Source organism: Pelophylax lessonae (assembly GCF_965119305.1).
Source record: "Pelophylax lessonae genome assembly, chromosome: 1".
In the NCBI taxonomy this organism is placed as follows: Eukaryota; Metazoa; Chordata; class Amphibia; order Anura; family Ranidae; genus Pelophylax; species Pelophylax lessonae.
The window spans coordinates 85,047,678-85,073,881 of NC_138768.1; the positions used below are offsets into that span (position 1 = coordinate 85,047,678).

The 26,204-nt window shown below is 46.2% G+C and overlaps 1 protein-coding gene across 1 annotated transcript in view; it reads right to left on the bottom strand.

The window, feature by feature from the left end:
- PRKAA1 (protein kinase AMP-activated catalytic subunit alpha 1) overlaps positions 1–26,204 on the bottom strand; it is an 81,955-nt gene that overhangs the window by 42,873 nt on the left and 12,878 nt on the right. Inside the window, exons 2-3 of the mRNA XM_082255682.1 lie at positions 10,157–10,298; positions 952–1,045 (exon numbers count right to left, since the gene is read on the bottom strand). Coding sequence (XP_082111808.1) covers positions 952–1,045; positions 10,157–10,298 — 236 coding nt within the window. The remainder of the gene's footprint in view (positions 1–951; positions 1,046–10,156; positions 10,299–26,204) is intronic.

A 26,204-nucleotide genomic window follows, 5' to 3' on the forward strand; every position in this document is an offset into this window, starting at 1 on the left:
AACCCTCTGCATTCACTCTGGTGAAGTCTTCTCTTGATTGTTGACTGACACACATACACCTACCTCCTGGAGAGTGTTCTGATCTGGCCAACTGTTGTGAAGGGTGTTTTCTTCACCAGGGAAAGAATTCTTTGGTCATCCACCACAGTTGTTTTCCATGGTCTTCCGGGTCTTTTGGTGTTGCTGAGCTCACCGGTGCGTTCTCTCTTTAAGGATGTTCCAAACAGTTGATTTGGCCACACCTAATGTTTTTGCTATCTCTGATGGGTTGGTTTTGTTTTTTTTAGCCTAATGATGGCTTGCTTCACTGATAGGGACAGCTCTTTGGATCAGCTCTTTGGATCTAATATTGAGAGTTAACAGATTCCAAATGCAAATCGCACACTTGAAATGAACTCTGGACCTTTTATCTGCTCCTTGTAAATGAGATAATGAGGGAACACACCTGGCCATGGAACAGCCGAGCAGCCTATTGTCCCATTACTTTTGGTCCCTTAAAAAGTGGGAGGCACATATACAAACTGTTGTAATTCCTACACCTCTTTCACCTGATTTGGATGTAAATACCCTCATATTAAAGCTGAAAATCTGCAGTTAAAGCACATCTTGTTTGTTTCATTTCAAATCCATTTTGAAAAAAAATGCCAAAAGATTAGAATTGTGTCGATGTCCCAATATTTATGGACCTGACTGTACATAGCCTTTCATATATCCTGCAACTAGGGGTCTCACAATTTGGATCCTAAGTCACACAAGTATAAAAAGGAGCCTAAAAAACTAAAATATACACAAACACAATGTATAGTACACACATACACATATCTGATAAAATTGCTATTTGATCTTACATGTATACTGTATCTTAAAGGGATTGAAAATACTACACAGTGCCTTTAAGTGAAGCCAATGCATTTGGGGTCGTTTAGAAGAAGAAAAAAAATCCAGTCTTACCTTCCCATTCTTACATATATAGTCAAAGAGTTCCCCGCCTGAAACATATTCCATCACCATAAATATATCTGTCGGTGTACTTATCACCTGATACCTGGGGAAGAATAAAACAAAGGTGGTCAGCATACATACAATTAAAAAAAGGGTTCTACCCATTTTCATAGGGATCCTTTTTTGGAAGGACTATAGAAAATATGGATCACGGTAAATATTTGGATTGGGTGTTTTGAGTAACACTTCTGCAGTCATGACAAGATCCACTTTAAAGCCCAACTGACCCTGGTTATGTATTACTGTATATAAACAAACATGCAGCGTTTACAATATGTCAAAGTGAAACTTGAATCAGTGAAACCATAATTCTAAGTACCAAGTCCAAAAAAGTTCACATAAAAAGAAAAAAAGTGGAAAAAACTTGTTCATAAAAAGGAGAACCACAAGTCCCAGCATGCAGATGAGTTATCAATCCCTCCACGACAGATAAGAAGCCACCAGTTGAACACAAAAAGGGGAATGGCCGCTTACCAGAGGCTGTTGGCTATCCAAATGAATGGAAAAGCCAAAAAGCTCCTGTAAATAGACCACCGGATATAGATCTGACATGGCTGCCCAGGTCAACTCACAGGAGGGCACACATGGTCCATATACATGAGGAAGTAACAATAGCACATAGCGTAATATTGTTTAAGATGCATTTATTTAAAAGGTAGTGCACTTGCATATAACATGAAAACGTCAGGCATAAAAACAGTCCCTCCAGATTGAAGTAGGAAAGCAAATGCCACAGCGTTCGTTTGATTGTGGGCGTGGTCGCAGCGCCCTGTCCCGCCCAATGAACGTTTCGTCACAAGATTGACGTCGTACAAAAAAAAACGTATGTCGGGCGGGACCCGACACTACGACCACAAGCCGGCTCAAGCAAACGAACGCTGTGACGTTTGCTTTCCTACTGCTATCTTGAGAGTGTTTTTATGCCTGACATTTGCATGTTATTTTTAAGTGCACTACCTTTTAAAAAAATGCATCTTAAATATTACGCTATGTGCTATTGTTACTTCCTCATGCATATGGACCCTATGGACCCAATGTGCCCTCCTGTGAGTTGACCTGAGCAGCCGTGTCAGATCTATATCCGGTGGTCTATTGTTTACAAGCGCTTTTTGGCTCTTCCATTTGGATAGCCAACAGCCTCTGGTAAGCGGCCGTTCCCTTTTTTGTGTTATTCCACTGGTGGCTTCTTCTCATCTGTCCTGGAGGGATCGATACTCATTTGCATGCTGGGACTTGTGGTTCTCCTTTATGCACACGTTTTTTTCAAATTTTATTTTATTTATGAACTTTTTTGGACTTAATACTCATTTAGAATTATGGTTTCACTGTTTCAAGTTTCACTTTGACATATTGTAAGCGCTACACGTTTGTTTATATTTGTTTTAGACTTTTTTCTATAAATCTGAAAACTGCTTACACACTAAAGCCCCGTACACGTACAGATTGTCGGCCGTAAATATTCGGCAGCTGAACGATCGGCCGATTGTCGGCTTGTTAGTATGATGCTTCCGACAGCGACTTTTCGGCCGAACAGAATCGGGTGTGCAGGCTATAAAATTTGTTGGCCGTCACCAGAACGGCCAATTGTTCGCCAGTCAGTACAGAATTCGGCCGACAAACCGCAGATTAGCAAGATTGGGCATGCTCACATGCTCAGAAAAGAAAAAACACACGGAAAGTTAACCATCACATGACATCACTTCTGCAGTCGGCTGTTGGCCGACAAAATTCGTGTGCAGACTTTTGCACTTTTCAACCGACAGGACAGCACCGGACAAAAGACGGTCGATCGTTCGGCCGACATACGGTGCTTTAGGGTCCTTTCACAGGAGCGATCCGATCAGATCCGCCTGTCAGTGTCCGATCCTCCATGCATCCCTATGGGGCAGCGGATGTCAGCGGAGACCTGTCCGCTGCCATCCGCATCTGATCCGGTCCGTGAAATCCGAATGGATGGAAACCCTATTTTCCATGCGTCCACGGAATCGGATGAGAGCAAACAGGCGGTCCGCTCCATCCGATTCCCCCATAGGGATGCATGGGGCTCCGACACCTCCCTCTCCGCACACAAAGCAGAGAGAGCTGTCACCTGCCTGCTCAGCGGGGGATCTGTGTATCGATCCCCCGCTGAGCAGCACGCATCCGCCTACGGAGGCGGACGGTGTGAAAGAAGCCTTATACTTTATATCACATTATCAAATTGTCATTTGTTGGGCAGAAGCTCCTTGTTTTTTGTGTATGTATTACTGTAAACAGTCAGCATATACAGCAAATGGGGCTCATCTCTATTTTATTTTTTGTAATTAAAAAGGGTTCAAATGTTTTCCGGCATTCATCTTTAAACTCAGAGCCTCAAACACAACTACCACTTGGTACAGCCTGCCACAGACTGACAACCTGCCCGTAACCAGGAAGGATGCTGCACCTGTCCCTCCGGGGCCACACTAAAACAATGGGCGAGGCACACTAGCCAACAGCCCAGTGTACAAGAGGCCTAAAAATGCCAAATTCTTCTGTGAATATACAAGGTTTCTATGCAGTACACTGTTCCAAGTATCATGCTCATTCTCATTTGATCACATTTCTATTACAAATGAATGTAAACATCCCCTGCAAAAGGAATAAGGGCATGACAGGTCCTCTTTACGGAGAGATGTGGGGTCTATAAAAAGGAAAAAAAAAAAAAAAAAAAAAAAAAACTTGTGAGCCAAGAAAGATGGGCCACGTCAGCAACAAGATTTTTTTTCCCCCCTTTCCCAGACTGGTACTCTTCCCCCGTTTTTTTTTTTTTTTTTTTTATAAAGTGTAGTCTGCAGACCAAACACATAAGCCACAACACGCCTGAGCACCACTGCCAAAACAGACAGTCCAGGGGCTGCAGCTCCCCTGATTTCTAGGTCAACTGGCCCACCAACTCAGCAAAGGCAGGCGCGGAGGGTGTGTGCACACGCTAACCCTCTCGGTCACGGAGCTGAAGTTTTGCACAGTTAGTGTTTGTGACACCAGGGCAATGGCCAGGACTGGCCTAGGCACCGAGCCAGCAATAGTGAATATATTGCAGGCCACAGACTCAGTCTTCCTGTCAGCCGGATCTTTAAAAGCTGGAGATTCCTCTACCCGAATCATGGTTGCCTTATTCAACCTGGAGATAAGGGGGGGTTTCACCACTGGTGGGACAGTCCACTTTGAGTGGCTCCTCAAATGGGCACTTCACAGCAAAGTGTTTAGCAACCACAAAGGGATCCCTGGAGCCTTGAAACCATCCAGCATGGAGAGGGGGGACCAGGCACAGGACCATAAGAAGCAGCAAGCCCCCACCCCTAACCATGAAGCCCAGCCCGTCACTATCCCAGATTTTTTGGGGGGGTACCAAGAAGGCCCACAGGGACCATGAAACAAGAGGGGTGTCTGAGGAAAAAAGGGGGGGAACGCAGGTCGTACTGTCTCAGGCACGCATCCACCCCAAACTTAGACAGAAGTTCCACACCATTTAAAATGGAGGTCTGTTGGCCAGAAGGAACCGTGACCCCAGCCAGCTCCTGTCCTGTGGGGCTATGTCGCGGCCGACCTAGCGCAGAGCTGTGGTCTGTACCCACTCGCTGGGCAGACTGGAGGACCACTGGATCTAGATCCAGGCCGGCGCCCAGTCTGGCAGTTGATTTTAGAGCTCGCAGGAAAAAAAAAAAGGCATTTAAAAAAGTAAAATGTGTCCTTTCTAAATAGACAGAAAAAAAAAAAAAAAGAAGGCCTATAACAGGGTGGAAGAGGGTGGAAGTATACCATCTAGGACTGCCCATAGGCAGAGCAAAATCTTTTCTGGCTAGTGTCCTACTCCTGTGGGGACAATACAACCCTGTGGTTCTGAAAAATGGAGAGCTGTGTCCATCAACGAGAGATATTGAATTCTGGGTTTTCACTAGCTGTAAGCGATAATACAAAATTAAATACCAAAATTCTATTGCAAGCATTTTTTTAAGAACTTACCGTAAAATTATTTTCTCCGAGTCCTCTGACAGACGCAACCTCTTCCAAGTTTCGTCACTACTGGGTAATGGCGCCCTCTGCAGGAGCAGGCTAGGTAGTGAAACTTCATTAAAAAGCTTTAACTAGACAGCTTAGGGGCTGTCCCTCTCGACATTACCCTCAGACACTTAAGAGCTTACTAATCAGTTTTGTAGCAAGCAGTACAGGAAGACAAAACCCCAAAATGGAAGGGCGGGGGCTGAGTCTGTCAGAGGACTCAAAATAATTTTACGGTAACTTACAAAAATTCTATTTTCTTACGTCCTCCGACACAGCCTCTTCAACGTTTCATCGCTATTGGGACGTCCCAAAGAAGTGCAGGTGTAAGGGGTTGGGAAAAGATGCAACCAACAGAACGGTAAAGTGCCAACAAGGCCAGAACAAAAACGTGGCCAACAGGGCAACAAAAGCTCAACCAACAGGAGCTAACCCCAGAAGAGAAAACATGTCTTCAACAAACCGCAGCGCTCAAAACTTTGCGGCCAAAGGAAGCATCCGAGGATGCCATCACGTCAATCTTGTAGAATTTGGTAAAAGTGTGCACCGACGACCAGGTCGCTGCACAGAAGCCCTATGGCAAAAAGCCCAAGAGGCACTCACGGGTCTAGTAGAATGTGCCCTCACAGGGAAAGGAGGCACCTGACCCTTGAGTGAATAGGCCTGAATAGTCTGTCTGATCCATTTTGAAATCGTTGTAGCCGAACCCTTCCGAGGTCCCTTAGGAAGGACAAACAGGGAATCAGACTTCTGAAAGGATTCTGTGGTCGACAGGTAAACCCTGATCGCCTGAACTACATCCAACGAATGCAAGGCAAATTCCTTGGGATGCTTAGGCTTCGCACAAAGCAAAGGCAAAACAATATCTTCATTGAGGTGGAAGGCAGACACCACCTTAGGGAGAAAAGATTGGTTGGGTCACAGAACAACCTTATTCCTATGAACGACCAGGTAAGGTGAACGGCAGGACAGAGCCGCCAATTTAGACACTCTGCGAGCAGAAGTGATAGCCACCAGGAAAGCAACTTTCTGGGAAACACAGGCAGAGTCATTTCTCTGATGTCTTCAAAGGGGAGGTTGTTGCAAAATGACAAAACCATATTCAAATCCCACGGAGGTAAAGGAGCCCTCAGTGGAGTAGCCAGGTGACGCACCCCTTGAATAAAGGTGCGAATTAGGGAATCAGTCGCCAAGGGACGCTGCCCAAAGCCAAACGCTGTACCACACCTTTCTGCAAGAAAGCTAGGACCCTCGCCACCAAAAAGGAGCGAGGATGCAACCCTTGTGATTTCTCAGCAAGGTAGGAAAAACAGCATCAGAGAGACCCCTGTCCCTCAACACCTATCCTTCAACCGCCATTCCGTTAAAGCCAGAGACTAAAGCAGGATGGAAGATCGGCCTTTTTGACAGCAGATCTCTCAGAGGTAGCCACCAGGGAGGCTCGACGATCATCTTGACTAAGTCTGCATACCAAGACCGACAAGGCCAGTCTGGGGCCACCAGAATCACTTGCACCTATCCCAACACCAACCTGCGGAGGAACCTGAACAGTTGAATCGGGGGGAAAGGCATAAATCAGCTGATATTGGTGCCAAGGCACCACCAACGCGTCCGTGGCGTCTGCCAGAGGTTCTCGAGCTCTGGCCACGAACCTTTCCACCTTGTTGAGACTAGACGCGAACAGATGCACGTCCAGAGTCCCCCACCAGGCGCAAAGGAGCCAAAACACCTCTGGATGCAGGGATCATTTCCCCTGATCCAAGGACTGACTCAGATAATCTGCCTGCCAGTTCTCCCACTCCAGGATGTGAAAAGCAGAGATAGCTGGAACATGCTCCTCAGCCCAAGACAGAATCTCGGCCACTTCCTTGGCCGCAGGGGATCTAGTGGTGCCCCCTTGGTGATTGATGTAAGCAACAGCCGTGGCATTGCCGGTTTGAACCCGAACCGGACGACCGCGAAATAGAGTCGCCCAATGGAGCAGGCAATGTTTTATCGCCCTGAGCTCTAGAACATTGATCGGCAAGGAGGATTCCTCCGACTACCATGTCCCCTGGGCACAAAGTATCCAGTACTCCACCCCAGCCTGTCAGGCGGGCATCAGTGGTGATCACTGTCCACAACACCAAAAAGGCATTCCCCCAAACAGGGAATATCAGACAGTCTTTCGAGGCATGGTCTGCCGACCAGCTCTTCTGCCATACCATGCGACGGAGTGCAATCCCCACTGCAGATAAGCTTGTGACCAGGGGAGCCTCGTCCAGGGCCGCGTCACACAGATACACCATGGCCTTGGCCATTTGGTCCGTGAGCTCAATGAGATTCGGTGGAACCGACTCGGCCACCAAGTTGCACTTAAGCACCTTAATCCATTCCGTAACCATCTGAGAGACCAGCACGGGAGCGAAACCGCCACCAAGTACACGTGGCGGGAAAGGGACTCCACGCGCCTATCCATTGGGTCTTTAAACCCTGGGGAGTCCTCCACGGGAGCTCCGAGAGGAAACCGGGTCTGCAAAGGGGTAACAGTTGAAACCGCTTAGGCACTGCCAGCACGTGCTTAAGGCGACGCCACTGCTAGTTCACGATATTGTTAAACTCCTCAGGGCAAGGGAAAACCTGACCTGACTTCTGGGCTTTGCGGGACCCGAAGGAAACCCGCTTACCTGACAGGGTGGGCTCATCATCAATGTTCAAAGTCTCCCCAACGGAGCGAACAAGTGCATTCCCGCGCTGCAGCGGAGGACTCCTCCCCGACTGAGCATGCGGACAGGGATCCCTGAGGGAGGGCAATGTCCGTGGCAACCATGTCAGGCTCTGAATCAGAAGATTGAGAGGGCATCGGCCGTTTTTGAACATTACCCTGTGACAAACATAAGATCAACTTTGGACGCCAAACTTTCAATGGCTGCAGATAAAGAAGCTAGGGAAGGTGATCCGCAAGGCCTGGATGCACAAACAAGCTCTGGGGTGAAATTGTCACCCTAGGACTCCAAATTAGCAGAATATAAAAAAAATGGAACACTAGCCCTTAAAAAAAAAAAAAAAATAAATAAAAAAAAAAAAACGGTGATTGCGGTCCGTACCGCAATCCCGTGCTGCTGCTGGAGTCCCCCTTTATAATGCTAAATAACTGAGCAATTAATGTGTCTAAGGAACAATGCCCAAAAGCAGTGAAAACCCCTTATAGTGCCAGAGATCTAGAAAACCAACAGCTCTCCACGCTTCTCTGCAGCAAGTGAAAAAAATGGCAGGCAAAAGTGACCTAAATCACTGGAGGCTGAACAGTGCCCTGAGCCACACAAACATGGATGCCAATAGAAATATATGGAGAAAACAGAGTAAAAATGGCCGCTGCCCTTACAACGCGGCTGCCCACATCCAAGATGGCACAGAAAATGGCGCCAAAAGCACCATGGTATGCAAAAATGGCTGATGCCCTTACACTGATGTAGCCAGGCATGCCCTTACCCAAAATGGCGGCCGAAAACAACGCCGACAGTCAGGAGCCCAGGAACCCACTATAGGAAGCCCCCGAGGACAAGGTAAGAGCCTTAACACCCCCCCACCCCCACATGCAGTGGGCAGCACTAGAGCGCCCCCATAAGGAGCAGGGAGGCAGGATCCGTCCAGAACGGCCAGGGGGGACACCATAGAGATTGCAGCTCTGACATCCCCAGGAGTGGGCCCACATCACAACCCCCCCCAGAGGACTGTCCCAGCATCATTCACCATACCATGGACCACGGGCTCTGCTATAGCTCAGATCCCACCCTGAGTGGGGGTGCTGTCAGCCAAGAGGGCACGCTGCAACAGGGTTGAGGAGTGCCAGCAAAGAAATACCTCCGCAGGCTCGTCTCCATCCGTCGGGGCACCGTCGTGGCGAGGCCTGGGCGGATCACAACCTGCGCACGCTTGTAGGCTAGGCTGGGGTACCATAAGGATCTTGATTATCCAGTGCGAAACCAAGCCCAGCTGTCGCTTGTAGTTCCAGGAGGATCTCCCTGACTAGCTAGCGTTAGTGAGAAAATTAAAACATTTTTCATCAAAGAAAAAATAAAACTGAGACCGGAGTCCCAGCAGGGTATCTTAGGTCCTACTCCTGATCTCGGCAGCAAGAAACTGATTAATAAGCTCCAAGTGTCTGAGGGTAATGTCTAAGGTGTGTCTAGTTAAAGCGGTTGTAAACTTAAAAAACCTGCAAGACAAAGGCATAATGAGCTAGTATACATCGCATACTAGCTCATTATGAATTACCTTAGAACGAAGCCCCGACACGAACCCCCGGACGCCGCTGTGGGCACTGACATGATCCATCGGCGTCTCTTCCGGGTTCGGCGGCTCCGGCACTGTGATTGGCCGGAGCCGCGATGACGTCACTCACGCGCATGTGCGCGGGAGTCATTTTCCGGCAAGCTCCCAGCAAGGAAAGCTGAAGGTCCGCCGGTCCTTCAGAGCGCGTGAGCGGCTGCATGCAGTGCAAATATCTCCTAAACCGTGCCGGTTTAGGAGATATTAATTGTACCTACAGGTAAGCCTTATTATAGGCTTAGCTGTAGTTAAGTGGCAAAAAGCGGTATACTACCGCTTTAAAGCTTTTTAATGACGTTTCACTACCTAGCCTGCTCCTGCAGAGGGCGCCATTACCCAATAGGGATGAAACTTGGAAAAGGCTGCGTCTGTCAGGACGTAAGTGAAACATCACTGTGCATAACGCATTTATATAAAATAGGAGTCACTTTTTGAATTGAATTACTGAAATAACAGATGATATTCCAATTTAATCATACATAATTTTCTAACGTCTTTAATATCATAATCACAAGTTTGTAGTCTTGGAGAAATTTTAGGCAGAGTTCTTATGTATGCTACAGTTTCAATAAATCCATACAATAACCTCTATAACAGATCGAAAACAAATTACTACATACCCAAAAACGTTTCAAAACAAATCTAATGTAAATAGGTTGCAACACAATGCAGCAGCACATAGCAGATATGGGTGTTGTCACATTGCACAACCTCCATTTTACATAAATTACACTTCAATTCTACATCCTCTGACGATCTGTGGGTCACAAAAGTTAAAAGCTGAACTCTGATTAGATCTGGTGTTTTAAACCAAAATACTTACAGCTTAATAATATGAGGGTGTCTGAAAAGTTTGAGATTCTGAATCTCCCTGCGAATCTTTCCCACCACATCGAGGCTTCGGATCTTCTGTCTGTTCAGGATCTTCACAGCCACTTTGTGGCCTGTTAATTCATGTTTACCAACTATTGTAAAATAAAAAAAATAAAATATAGATTTACTTAGCAGAACTGGACAAAGCATAATAGTTTGCAACATTTTACAATTATTTAATGCCCCTCCTTCAGTAGGTCAAAAACACAGAACCACATTTAGGATTCCTTCATATGTGCTGAGGCTTTCTGCACAGCGGCACTGCTCGGGGAGGCTGTAGAGAGTGCAGGGGGGTGTCTGTAAGGGGAGGAAAGGGTAAAAAAGTTGCCTCTGCTGAGGGTAAGCAGCAGAGCTTGATTTATTTTTGGTTTTGGATGTTGAAACTGGAGCTGCATGTCTGGCGTTTGGGGGGGGGGGGGGCTTGCTGACATCGAGGCAGTTTCGGGATGCCATAGCAACCTGGTGCAGACAGTATATCTATATCTCAAAATGAAACCATTACAATGAATATAAAAACTGGATTATTTACTTACCGTAAAATCCATTCCTCTGTTCATTGATGGACAGCTCCTGATATAACTATTGGGTTATACTACCCCCGACAGGAGTAGGACACTAGGCAGAAAATTATTCTGACTACACCCATGGGCAGTCCCAGGGGGTATACTCCTGCTATAGCCACTCAGCTTTGCTACAAGCAGTGTCAGGAGAATTATAACTCCACAGAGGGGTGGGTGCTCTGTCAATGAACATCAGATATATGGATTTTACGGCAAGTCAAAAATCTCATTTTCTTTCGTTCATTGACGGACACAGATCCTGATATTCATAACAATTGGGACGTCCCAAAGCAGTGTTAAACATGAGGGGTTAGAACAAAAAAAAAAAAAAAAAAAAATCCCAAGACTAAACATTAGCCAACTAGGCAACAGGAGCCCAACCAACCACCCTCAAAAAGGATCAGTATACCACAGCCTGCAAAACCTTGCAACCAAAAGCAGCATCTGCAGATGCCAACCCATCCCAACCCAAGTGTGCACCGACGACCAGGTGGCCACCTTGCAAACTGCATCACTGACGCCTGATGACAAAGCACAGAAGGCACCAAGTGCCCTAGTAGAATGCACCTTGACAGGGAAAGGAGGAACCTGACCCCCTGTTGGATCAGACAGACGGTGGTTCAGGCCTATTCTATGTGGAAATGGTCACAGAGGAAGCAGACAACCATTCGAGGTCGACCCATGAGCAAAGTCTGACTTCTTGAAAGACTCCGTAGCTGCCAGGTACATCCCAATTGCCCAGACCACATCCAAGGCATTTTCCTTCAGATGCTTAGTCCTGGGACACAGGTAAGGCAATACAATGTCTTCATTCAAATGAAAATCAGAGACAACCTTTGGAAGGAGCGATTGACAGGGGCAAAAAAAAAATAAAAAAATAAAAACACCCAATCCCTGTGAACCACCCACCAGGTAAGGTGAATGACATGATAGTGCTGCCAGTTCAACACCCCTCCCTTCTGCTCAGAGGTGATAGCCACTAAAAAGGCCACCTTCTGGGAATCTCCCAAATATTTTCAAAGGGAGTTTTCTGTAGAGCTGAAAGAACCAAATTAAGATGCCAAGGCAGCAATGGAGCCCACACTGGAGGAACCAAATGTTAGACACCCTGAATAAAGGTACGCACCAGGGAGTGTGTGGCCAAAGGTCATTGGAAGACGACCACCAAAAGCAGACACCTGGCCCATGATGGTACCTCAAGGCCAATTTCTGTTCAACCCCCAGTTGAAGGAAGGTTAAGATCCGAGCCACGGAGAAGAATGGATTAACCCCAAGAGATTAACACCACACAAAGTACATCTTCCACGGACAATGGTAGATCATACTAGAGGTAGATTTTCTAGCTTTTATCAGTGTAGGAATCACAACTCAGATAAACCCCTATCCTTCAGCACTTGGGGTTCAACAGCCAAGCCATCAAAGCCAGCGACGGTAAAGGCTGGAAGATCCGTCCTTTGGACAGCAGATCCTCCCTGGGAGGAAGCTGCCAAGGAACGTCTGACCAGCTGCACCAGATCAGCGTACCAAGCCCGACGAGGCCAGTCCAGAATCCCTTCTGCCTCAATCCTGCGTAGAAGTCTTGGCAGAAGCTTGAGAGGGAAGGCGTAAATCAGATACTGAGGGAGACTCCGCTCGCAGAAGGAGTCTAAATAGTCCAGTACCGCAATCCCTTGTTTGCGTAGCAAAGCTAGAACCGGGGCTAACACATTTGTGAAGACCCCCAAGAGCAGATGCGAGACCGGGGGGGGTAACAAACTGAAGATGCTCCTCTCCCAGAGAAAAGCTGAGAAAATGCTGGTGACTGGCAGCTGGCAGATATTGGAATGTGAAGGTAGGCATCCTTGATATCGATACAGGCGAGGAAATCCGACACAGGGGTGTCACCACTGGTCAAATGGACTCCATTCTGAACTTCTGTACCCACACAAAGCAATTTAGTGCCTTGAGGTCCAGGACTGGACGCACTTTTCCTTCCTTTCTAGGGAACTGAACAGGTTTGAGTAAAAACCCTAAAAACATTCTTAAGTCAGAACCGGGACCATCACCCCTTGAAGGAAGAGGTCTTGTACCACCCCAAACAGGCCCTGTAAGCGGTCTGGGGACAGGTGCAAGTTGGAAGAGAACAAAAAAAAAAAAATTGCACTAGCAAAACACGATCTTGTAGCTGGACCCACTTGTCTTGCACTTGGGAAGTCCACAGGTCCGGAAAACAACGAAGACATCCCCCCCACCCCCATACAGGTGAGGGCGACTCATGCAGAAGGAGCCTTGTCCCCAGGGTCTGGAGAAGCTGGATCTTGGCTTGCCAGACCAGGTTCGTTTGGATCCTCCAGCAGAGGCCCTAAAAGGCTTAAAGACCTTTTCAGTCAACCGAGGGACGAAAAAACGTATGGCCTGAGAAGGAAGTCCCACGTCTGCGACGAGGTTCCTTGCCCTTGGTAGCCTGTGGAAGAAAAAGTACTCTCTCCCTCCCCGTGAACCCTTTATTGATGTCATCCAGGGTATCTTGAAACAGGCGATCTCCTTGAAAAGGAAGATCAGTCAAGGACTTTGTTGAAGTCTGATCCGCAGACCAGCTTGAGGCAAAAAACACGCCGAAGGACCACTGCAACAACAGAGGCAAGCAATCAAGAGCAGCATCCAAAGAGGCCTGCAGCCCGGGGGGGGGGGGGGGGGGGGGGTTGTACTGTTCCACCTCCAGGTCACAATGTAGGAGCTTCACCTACTCGGTAAGAGTTTACAACACTAGGGCAATGGTGAATACTGGCCTCACTGCCAAACCAGCCAGAGTGTACATAGTGTGGGCCACAGCCTTCCTGTCAGCCTCGTTTAATCTGGAAACTGGGAGGGTCCACCACCGGTGCCACAGCCCACTTCGTAAAAGGGATTCCTCATCGGGGTAATGCCTAGTAAAGTGCTTAGTGACCCCACAGATGCTTTGGTTGTTCCCACTCTTTAGCGACAATTCTGTCAAAATAGGCAGGGAAAGGAAACCCCTTTGCTGCTTTGGATGGCTTTTGAGTGCCAAAGGGAACCTTCAACTCCATCACGGTTTAAGCTGCGCCCTCCATCTTTAGGGTCTCATGCACAGATACATCCATGCATCCACCGGCGCCTTTTCGTGCGCTATCGCAGTAGTGGAGGAATCATCCTCTATCAGGATTCCAGGCGCGTGGTTGCAGACCCCAGCAGGGTGACCCACGTCCACGGTGGCCAAATCCGATTCAGGATCAGACGATACCAATGAGACCGGGGAAGGCGGGGGGGGGGGGTGCGCTTTTTGCTAGCCCGCCACCCACAAGCATCTGCAAAGAGTGGGACAAAATCTCTGAGATGTGCAAACCTGGTGGCCAACTACAAGAAACGTCTGACCCGATTGCCAGCAAGAGTTTTGCCATCAAGTCATGTTGCGAAGGGGGCCAAATAAATCACTTCAAATGCAAATCAATTTATAACTTTTTGAAATACATTTTTCTGGATTTTTTTTTTTCTCGCTTAAAATAAACTTACCACTGAAATTATAGACTGATCATTTCTTTGTCAGTGGGCAAATGTATACATATATACATACACAAACAAAAATAAAAAATAAAAAAGTAGCGAATAAATAGCAATCTCCAGTCAGATCCATACTTGGAAAGAAAGCCCTGGCACACTGGAATCAGACACAGCTACAGACAGCCATTGGAAAGATCCCACAGAGATTAAATGGTTCTCTCAAGCATTCCACTGGCGTGAAGGCACATGAATACAGAGCAGTTTCAAACACCCAGCTGCCTCTATGCTGCACACATTGCTAGAATGGTGACAGTGTATGTAAATAAACAGATAAGACGGTGAGAATGTGTGTCATAACATACAGAACACGCACTACACAACACCGATCAATGCACATTACTCAGATAGCAGCCGGAAATATCAGCTCACCTGTGGCTTAAACAGTACAGATAGAGGCTTGGCTGATCAATAAAACCTTGAACACCACAATTAAAATAACATATATAAGCACTGATCTGGAAGTGATAACAGAGTGGAACACGCTGTTCTGTAGAAACGCCTATGGAGAGAACTAATGAGGACTCTGGAGTAGCTTTCTCGCTACATGCAGATAACAAATCTAGGACAGAGACCTACAAGTGTGTAATCACTCAGGGCCCTACTATAAAAACAGTTCACGTGAACAGTAACAGTCTGACTTTCTTTGGTGGAGATTCTCGGTCCTAGGTGGTGTTGAAGCCAAGCTAACCACACACACAGACTCAACAGTCCAAAGCTGCCAATGGCCACCAAGGTTTTGGCACTGAACTGTGGAATGGTAGGGTTTAGTGTTTATTTGAACTACTCAACACCTCCACAGCCTGGAATCCTGGGGCTACACAGCTTGATGATCAAGTGTTCTTGTAGGTACCTGTGACGGGAGTCACTTTGGGCATGGGGGTTGTGGACCCCAAATTCCTAGAGAGGTTGGGGGGCACCATCTGTTATGGATGCAGGGTGACCAGGAGGGTGGTGAACACTGAGAATATAGTTTGGACTACTACAAATGGGACAGTCGTATTCAGGAATAATGTCTCCCTTGTAATATGAAGCTTTTATTCCCTGTACAGTATGAGGTCTCTGACCAGGAAGTACAACTCCTAATATGGTCATTCCAGGAAGTTCAATGAGGAGACTGTCTAACAATGTTGCTTTTGTCTGAGGTGGCTTTTCATTCACCTATTGTCGGGTGTGCTGAAGAACTCACCTGTTGTCAGTAATTGGTATTGGGGGGGCTCGTTATGGAACCATTGTTCAGTGTCTGGCTATTGTGTACACTGATTGTCCCTTGGGGGCCTCTGTCTCATTACACATAACAGTCCTTCTAATCAAGCTATCGGACCAATAACTGCTGACTCATTTTCAAGTCCTCATTTGCATGGCTAAGGAGGACCTGAAGGAGAACGGCATGTACTTTGCAATTGACCAATGGGAAAGCGGGGGTTGGGAGCAGGATGTTATAAATTCTGTATAAAAGTGTGTTGTGTACTTCCAATAAACGTCTTCCTGTTTGAAATTCCATACAGCCTGCCTGGTGTTTGTTCTAATGGATTCCGAACGGCACATAGCTGTAGTTCGGATCCCGGAGCCTTGGTTGACCGAACCATCAGACGTTGCGATCTGCAAGCTGACTCACTAGAAGCAGAGGAGTGTCGAGCGAGCAAGGGTCTCGTCACAGTACCCTCAAGGTGCATGGACCTGAATTTTTTTTACCTTTATGCATTCTATGCCCCCCCCCCCCAATACTTACCCTGAGCCCAGTACCAAACTAGCGATGTGCACAAAAGCAGGGGCTCTCCTGGGCATCTCCCTCCCCATTGGCTGAGATCAAGCAGCAGGAGCCATTGGCTCCCGCTGCGGTCAATTACAGCCAGTGAGGAGGTAGCAGGGGGTGGGGCTGAGCCACGCTCTGTCTTATGGACAGAGTGGGGCTCGGAAGAGAGCAAGCATGAGTGCACTCAGCCAGCAGCTTGCTACGGAGGCATTTGGCAGGGGAACCTGAAGAGGATTGTGCATTTATTTGCCAAACCATTGCACAGAGCAGGGAAGTATAACAAGTAAAAAAAAATAAAAAAAAAAGTTTGGCCTCAACACACTTTGAAGTCTCACCAAAAATGTTTAAGCTTTTATTTCATCCCCCAGGGGACCAACTGCATGTAGTAATTGATCCTATTAGGATCTTCCTTTGCCAGTGTGGTTGGACCCTTTACCCACCACTGCCTGACCATGCTGCTAGGAAGGAGAAGGAATGGTTAGTGAAAGTGCGGGTCGGGGGCAGTAGGACAGTCAGCAGACCGGCACTGCCATTCACAACAGATCATTTAGTGCTGCATGCCAGGTGTTCCGGCAACTACTTTTAGGCTCGGTTCACACTGGTGTGATCCGAGAAAGCCTGCTAATCCTGTGCGGATTCTTGCATCGCACCTGAATCGCAGACGGTTCAGACTGACATCTGCAATCTGCTGCAAGTGTTAAAAGTAAAATTAAGGTGATTGTAAAGTCAAAAAAAACATGCAGGTTATAAATCCTGTGCGCAGTGCTTTTGCACAGCAGCCTGGATCCTCCTCTTCACGGGTCCCTCGCTCCTGTTGAGTGCCCCCACAACAAGTAGCTTGCTATAGGGGCACCCGAGCTGCAGCCCTGTGTCATCATTCAGACAGAGCTGCTGTTCGATCCCACCCCTCTCTCTAATTGGCTGACTAACAGCAGCAGGAGCCAATAAGGAGGGAGAGTCTCGGGTGACCAAGGGACTCTTGGACAACGCTGGATAGAGATGGGACTCCGGTAAGTATTCGGAGGTCCTGGGGCAGCTGCTGCACACAAGGCTTTTCATCTTAGTGCATGGAATACATTAAGATAAAAAACCTTCTGCCTTTACAACTCCTTTAATGCCACCCCGGATCAGTTTGCAGATTGCAGTGCGAACTGAAATGCAGGAATCTGATCACATGGGCGTGAACACCCAAGCGATCCAATTCCAGTGCAGACCATAAAAGGCTCCAGCACCATTTTGGTGCCAAAGCAATGGCCATTTCAGCCAAATAAGTTGTATGGCTGAATTCGCATCACAGATATTGCATGCGACGTGCACAGCAATGCAAATCACATGTGATGTCTGATCGCACCAGTGCGAACCCAGCCCAAAACGTACACAGCCCCAGCCAATAGCTCAGAGTGCAGGATAATCTTACTATTGCAAAAGAACCACAAGCGCTGCAAAGCTTATATCATACACATCACCAGCCCTGACAGTATTAAGAGTACATTCTAATACTGAAAGGTCACTCAGCGTTGCATAGATGACGTGATCTATTTGCAGCTGCTTATAAACAAAGCCTGACCGCACTGTCTCCTGCCATTATGATAAAACAATAAGTGCTGTAGGGGCTGTGTAATAGAGCTGCCAATGCAGCACAAGTTTACAAACAGCTGGTAGATCTATCTCACAGCCCTGCAGTGCTGATTGTTCATTCATAATGTAAAGATCAGTCAGCTTAAACTGGAAGCAGGGGCTCCGTGCCAACTGTGCCTCCCACCCAATCCCAAAGGAACACAAACTGGGCTCTAGACTTGGTTGGAGATACAGCCGGTATTAACGGAAAGAGGCCGTAAGAACAGAACCAAATGCAATTGGTCTCCTGGGGAATAAGGTTTAAACATTTTGGTACAGATTTCCTTCAAGTATTAATTTAACCAGTCACATAAAAAGATAAAAATTGTCAAACAATTCTCCTTCAAGAGGTGGTTCAAGGTGAAAGATACACCGGAGTGTGTGAATCTGCCTACAAGGAATACATGGTTCTAATAAGGTGCCATAAAACTTTATTACACTGAGCAGTAACGAACAATGTCTATCTCCTACTTTGTATTCCTTAATCAGCATTTTCCTTTTTACATTCATCTTCTACACTTTAATACCTTTATTCCCCAAGCCACCAACATGAATGTTAACATTAAACCCTTACACTGTCATTTCCCCTTTTTACATGAAAAACTTTGAACTTGACCTTCAACATTTCTAGGATACCTTCAGGCTTTCGAAGCACAAGAGTTAATATGTAGCAAAACTGATTATTAATAAACTAAACCTATCAGTCCTCTAGTACTAGCCTCTATGGGTTATGAAGCAATGTTACCGGGACTGAATGGAATATTACTGAATAAACCGGGTAAAAAAAAAAAAAATGCACCATTGATCAGACGTGTGCCCATAGAGCCCCAACCGTTTCTTCAGAGACAACTATGAATACAATTACCCTTCTCCCTCCCGATACCAGCCATATATACTAAATGGAGAAAGGTTTGTGAACACCATCACATCTTCCTGTGTTTGTACACATTCATCCAAATTATTAATTTCAAGTGTTTCCAGAGAAGGGTACTCAATGTTACAGAATACAAAGACATTTTAACATTGTGTACTTCAAACCTAGTGCCAACGGTTTGGGGAAGGCCCTTGTCCGTTCCAGCTCCATGAAGACCTTTGATGAGCCTGGTGTGGAGGAACGCGAGTTGCCTTTCCAGAGCCCTGACCTCAACACTGATGAATACCATTAGAAGGCACTCATACGGGTGATTACAAATTCCAACAGCAAGCATCTGGATTCCTACAGCTGGAATGACTGTGCAGAACAGTGGCTAAAACTGCCAATTGCTGACTATAAAGAGTCATAACTTCAGCCATCAGCCCATCATTGCATTGTATGGGATTAGCGGCCGCAGCTTTTTGCGCACATCTGTCATTCCAGCTGCAGGAATCCACCAATACTTGCCACTTGATTTGGCAGTGTACCAACCACCCATGTGAATGCACTCTTAGGAGCCGCCAGGTCGTCTCATCCCAAGAGGAGTGCCATTCACACAGACAAGCCAAAATCATGATTGGATTGGGGGGGGGGGCGGGCGACAGGTGGATGTAGCATGTTGGTGAACACCATATTCATGTCCAAGGTTTTTTAAATAGGTGTGTAAAGCTCATTTAGGTGTGAATGTCAAGATGTCAAACTTTAGAACAATGCCTTAGTAAAACTAGTAGTTTTTTTCCATTCACCATGCGGGGCGGAACTAAAATACTAAAGAGCTTGGGAGAAGCCGCTGTACTAACTATGCAATGTTAGTACAACAATCTCCCCCACTGAGCTATTGTGTGCTGACAGAGGGGACAACCCCCCCATTGGAACACACTGGTCAGTGATCCCAGTCATTGGCTGGGAGCGCTTTTTAGATTCTGATCAGCAGACCTTTCTGGGTCATTCCCCGTTGACAGAAGCTGGACCAACTGCCGTACACGGGTCAAATGTAGGACAGTTTCTATTTAACTAGCCAATGCTGCCTGATACATGGCCTATGTACACCCATTTCACACGGGGCAGGTGCCAATTGGATAAGCAGGGGATCTGTCTGCTGACCCCCTGCTGAGCAGAGCATAGCGGGGGATGACCGGTTCATGTCCACTCCGTTTATGCAGCACAACAGACCGAGACCGCTCTGCTCTATGGAGCCATGGGCATAAATGGACTCCATGGGCTTTTTTTTTTTCAATGGACCGGATTGTATTAGAGGTAGATGGGTGTAAATGGACACAAGTCCACTTACATCCACCAGTCCATAGCGGTGAATGGAGAATATACACGTTAGCCTCCTTTCCCATCAAGGGTCCCGATCAAGTCCTCCTGTGTTTTCCAGGTGGACCCGTTTAGACCCTTCATGTGAAGGAGCCCAAAGTGTAAAAAAGTTCTCTTCAATCCTCTAGCACACTAACGTGGCATTTTTAAACACACTAAACAGTGCAGTTTCTCCCGCTTTCTAATCCTTGCCTCTGGGCATTGGTGGTAGAATATTAAATCATTAGCGTTATGCATAGCAGCAGCTCGGCATAGCAGTAGGAACAAAGTAACCCCCAACTCAGATCTACTGTCAGACAGGCCACCAGTCACACTGTGCACCGCCATGAAGTGGGACCCAGGATCCCTTGTGCCCAGCACTGCCACATAATTACTAGGTAAAGCCCAACACCAGCTCAAATTTTTTAATTTTTTTACAGTTTAGCATAGCATGGAAAACAGTTATAACCTCTGTCAGGATTTGAATGATGTGCATCTCATCTAGGCGGGTTTTCAAACTTTAAGTTCCAGCTTTCATTAATATCTTGTAAAGCCAGCATAAGCGTAGATGTTTGTTTTAGGATAACTGTCTCCCAACTGTGCTCCTGCATCGCCATCCTCTTACATGTGCCCTGGAGACCACAAGAGGCCTTGTCTGTACAATGCAGGAAAGGTCTAGGGTTGTTTTCAAGAAGCTGGTCATGAACAATGCTTTGCAGATAACACTGCAGCACTTGTATGTAGACAGGAAGTGGCTAGGCGAGGCAGGAGGAGATAAGATGCAAAACATAACATAATTGAGATTGAATTTAATGAAAAAAGCCATGGTAAAGATTTTGTATACAACATGAAAAAAAGGTTGTCCAGTTAGGGGTCAGATTTACTTTAAAGGGATTGTAAAGTCTGTTTTTCACCCTAATGCATTCTATGCATTAAGGTGAAAAACAAGGGCGTAACTGCAGGGGTTGCAATTGCAACCGGGGGCCCATGCGGCTCCCCTGTACACCTTGATAGGAAGGGTGGCAAGGTCAGCATGTAGAGAAAACACTGTCCTTTCCTCCTGTAGCTGCAGGAGGAAAACGGAGGAGATTGGTTCCTCTGTATACTGCCCCCACCACTCCTCCTATCCAGTTCGCTTGTGTGCTGCTGTCCTTGCATGGTTCGGGTCCGAGTCCTGACGTCTGTCAATGGACGCAGCAAGACTCAAATGTGCCCACATAGGTGCACCCAGGGAAAGCAGCTTTCCGTTGGGCCAGCTGATGGAGGAGCCGGGGGTGCTGTTTGAGCACCCCAGAAGAAGAGGATCGGGGCTGCTCTGAAAAACCTTTGCACAGATCAAGTATAACATGTTTTTTTATTTTTATTTAACCACTTTTCCGCGGGTGGACATCCGTAAACTTTGCGGTAGTGTACCGCGATCATGCCGGTACCGTGCTTTAGAGCCGTCGGTTGGCTTTCCGTCTGTACCGACTGATGCGGCTCGGGAGCCGCTCGATCGTTACCCGGGGGAGCGGGAGGGGACGACCCCCCCCCCCCTCCCGCTGCCTTCCGTGGCTTTTACCAGGGCTCCCGTCCCACCGGGAGCCCCGAGCACCCAGCTCGTCCGCCGGCTGGATGGAGTTCCAATGCTGGAAACTGCTTTGATTGGGTCTCCGATGATGTAATCCGGAGGCGGCGTCCATGACGTCACTTCCGGGTTACTCTGCTGCAAAAGGCGGCAAATTTGAAAAACGGCTGTATGCAAAAACGCAGTTTTCGGCATTTTGCATACAGGGAAGTGTAGTGGAGGGGTCTAGGGTCTTTTAGACCCTCGATCCCTCCATAAAGTGTACCTGTCACTACATATTGCTGTCACAAGGGATGTTTACATTGCTTGTGACAGCAATAAAAGTGATCAGATTTATTTTAACAAAAAAAAAAAATAATAAAGTTAAAAAAATAAAATAAATTGGAAAACAAAAATGTAGCCGCCCCCGCCACCGTTAGCACAAAACGTATACGGAAGTCGAGCCGCAAATGAAATCGCTGTTCAAACCACACATGTGAGGTATCGCCGCGATCGCCAGAGCGTGAGCAATAATTTAAAAAAAAGCGCTACACTCTTAACTCTAAAGTGGTAACCGTTAAATTTAAAGCGTCGCCTATTGAGATCTCTATTGACCGTAGTTTGTCGCCATCCCACGGGGGGCGCAATTTTAAACCGTAACATGTTGGGTATTTACTCGGCGTGACCTCATCTTTCACAATATACAAAAAAATTGGCTAACTTTACCGTTTAGTATTTTTAAATGCAGTGAAATATAATTTTTCAAAAAAAAAAAATGGCGTTTTAAAGACCGCTGCGCAAATACCACGTGACAAAAAATATTGCAATGACCGACATTTTATTCTCCAGAGTCATCTCTCTATCTCTCTATCTCTCTATCTCTCTATCTCTCTATCTCTCTATCTCTCTATCTCTCTATCTCTCTATCTCTCTATCTCTCTATCTCTCTATCTCTCGGGGGGTTCCAAGTAGTTTTCTAGGAAAAAATACTGATTTTAACAAAAAGTGTCCGAAATAGGGCTGGGGCTGAAGTGGTTAAAAATCCGAACCTTTATAACCCCTTTAAATCTATAGCAATCACCTCATTGACCTGTATTAAACACTAAGAGAAACACTGAAGTGACGGTAGAGAAAAAAAAAAAAAAAAAAAAAAAAAAAACAGTAGGCCATCGAGTCTCCCCATTTTTTTTCTTAAATACAGGAACTGAAGAGTGCTATAAGGCGCCACTCGTATCTACAATTAGGGCCAGAAGTGGATTCCTTTGACAAGGATTTGTGGATTCTTACAGCTGAAATCACAGGCGTGTGCAAACCGCTGCAGGTGCTCAGCCTTTACAAAGCAATGACAGGCTGACAGGAGACCGCTGTCAGACAAGGGTTACATGAAATCACACATCCAGGAGTTGGCCAGGAACAGATGAGTGGCTGTGGACACAGATTTCTTCTAGGACTGATTATTCTAGCTGCAGGTAACTGCTGGATATGCAGATACATGCAAACAGCAAAAGCCAATGGCAGAACCCATCAGCCTGTCATTGCTTTGTACAAGCAGAGCAGCTGCAGTGGTTCACAATCCACCGACAGCCCCAAGTGTAAAGGGGCCTAAAGCACCCCTGTAAAAGGGTAAAACATTACTAAACAAAAAGGAAGAGAATTTTAGATCTAACCTTTCACATTACAATAAGCCCTTTGAGAATACAGCTATAACCCCCTGAAAATACAATGCAAATAGACTTTCTGAAAGTGTTCTTTGCATAGGCTTAGCCAGCATTGCCCTTCCCACATGACATCTCTTGGGCCTGGGGGGATTGATCATCTAGGAGCTAAAATTAATTGCAGAGTAAAAAGATCTACCCAAAAGTCTGGACACTATGAGGCCCAAGCTGCATGCACAAGATGTTTATCACATTGTGGGAAACTGTTTCACACTAACAGATTCTTCCATCCACACAAATAATGGAGAAATTCCCAACATTTCTAAACTTCCCTATAACATTGCAAATTATCACATTTCTTTCAGTTCCACTTAAGGGCTGTGTGTTGCTGGGATAATGTGTCCTGCTTGAATCAGCGATCATTTACAGTTCACTGACAAGTTCATTGGTCTGCAGTTGACTTTCTGACCCGTATTTCAGGTTGTAAGCTGCACCAACCTGCTTTGAGTGGCTTTGGCCTTTCCATTAACTCACAGGGAGAGAAGCAGATGGAAACAAAGCTGATCAACACAGGCCCTTAAAAAAAAAAAAAAGTGTCGAAAATTCAGTGTCAGAGCCTGAGATAGACCGATTTCCCGATCTCCCGAACTACAGTTTACAACTTGTGCCTGTATGAAACAAACTCAATTTCTACTGAGCAGAAAGCAGCGGTCAGGTCAAATCCCCTCAGAAGCAACAATTCCAATGGTCAGCCAGAAGATTCATTCGCCGGTACCATAAAAACATCCAAACCAGGTGACCCATTTCTTCTATGACCAGGTCACTGATGAAGGTTTATTATTAGTACCCATGATTAAGTATAGAACGCACACCTTCTCCGAAATTTCTACCATGTCATGTTGCAAATTGAACATTGCCATTCTGTTCCACAACATCTACTCCCACACTTTGGTAGATAGCAACACATTCCCCTTTAAAAGCTACAAAGGCATGCCAAAGTAGCAGGACTTAAAGCGGTCTCTCTCCAATATAAAATCAGCAGCTACAAATATTGTACTTTCCTGTCCAGGGATCCAGCGCTGTACTCTCGGGTCTGTCCTTCACTGGTCTTCAGGTCCCTGGCGCCGCCATACTGGGTGTGGAAAGCCAGCTGAGACTTCTTGCAGCTTCAGAGTCAGCACCCAACTTGGCATGCCTGAGCGGCTCTGCCCTGTGTGACTCGTCCCAAAGCCTCTTGAGACCTGCGACGTAACAGATGGTTTCAGGTTGGGGGGGCTAATTTCAGCAGAAGTGGGAGAGCAGGAATCTGTCAAAACTAGGTACGCTCTCGGCCCAAAATTAAAATAAAAATAAATTGTGTTCCAAACGTAGTACGGAAGAGGAGGAAGGGTGAAACTTGTTTTTCATTGATGTTTCGCTTTAAAGGTGACCAAAATGCAGGAAGCCTTATCCTTTAATTCAGTGTGACAAGTCTGTTGTGATCGATCTAGCATTTCAATAGGGATTCTACATAGTCCTACTCCATACAGTCTAGAGTACTTTGGAACCTGTTCATTCTACCAAAAATCTGGTATTCTTTAGAATTTCCTTGTGGATCAAACTAAATTCCAAACAAGCTTTTCATCCTTGGCCATCTTCTGTAAAATACAAACAACTCTCCTGTATAAAATGGAAATGAGGTGAGGAGGTGGGGTCGGTAGTCCAAATCATGACAGCAGCCTGGGGGCAACACTGCTCCATAGATACAGTGAGTGTTGTCACCAAAGTAGTATTTTATTCACATGAACACCAGGAGAAAAAAAACCTTTACAAAAAAAACAAACTTCATCTAAGGACTGGTACGCTGCAATAAGACAATTCTTGTTCTGGGGCACTGCCAACATGCATTATCCAGAATAGGAATAGAAATGTTCAGCTAACTGTGGATATTCCTGCTCATGGACCGTCTGACCAATCCCAGTGCCTGATTGGACCGTGCATGAACATTTGACCAACATAAAAAGTAAATTCAAATAAGTTTCTGCGCTGTGCGTTAGATTAGGCACAACACTAAAATGATGTACCCAATCAACATAAAAGGATAAAAATAAAACCAGTGTAGCGCACTATACAGGTCCAAAAAATGTATCAAAGTCCAAACAGTTGGGTATCCCAAGCGTAGATCCTAAATGCGATGACTGTCACTTGAAGGTGCAGTATTAAACATCACTCGTGAATCACAGTCATCACCAGAAAGCTTGGGACACTCACCAGATGATTTGGCTACCATTATTGTAGCCGAAATGCCCTAAACGTACATGATCAAAGATCGTTCTGGATGTCAGAAGGAAGAGACCTCCGCTGAATCACCACAAGTACATCCAACTGGGAATGAAGCAGCTCAGCCATAAGATGCAATGAAAATTTAGTAAGTTTATTACAAGCAACCATAAAAATAAATCACATATCACTCACATGTAATGCTGCTGGTGACCCCAAATCGCACAGCGGGACATTAGTGCCAAATAGACACCCTGATGCGTTTCGTCCCAATGGACGGGGTCACATGGGGCCTATAAAACTTCTTAGTACCAAAACAAAGGCCTAAAAAATGCAATGAAATTGAAAAGGATTTCCATTCGCCCACTGGTTGTCCATTCTCGGAACACCATGACTGGAAAGTCTCACATGCACGTCCTTTAATTTAGGAGAAACCCCTTTAACCCAAATTCACCACTTTCTGAAAACACAACCCCTTGGTAGCTGAAAACTTCAGGACTGGAAGGGTTTTGAGTTGATAAACCAGATTTTAATATCCTGGGAGACCGGTTCTCCCACAGCAAAATAATCTGCATCAAAACATCCCCATGTATGACTGCTCTACACTCCTTTCTGAGATAAGTAACTTTTTTTTTTTCCAAGGCAAGAATTTATTTTTTTGTATACAAATACTTAGTTCCAATTCTTACATTGTTATATCCAAAACAATACATGCTCATTACAAGGAAGTTTACTCCACACCTTCATTTCCAACATTTTTAGTTTGATAGCATACAAAGTGTTGGAGCTGCTGCCAGATTTTTTTGTCAGTGAACCCCCTGGGGAGATTTAGCCTCCA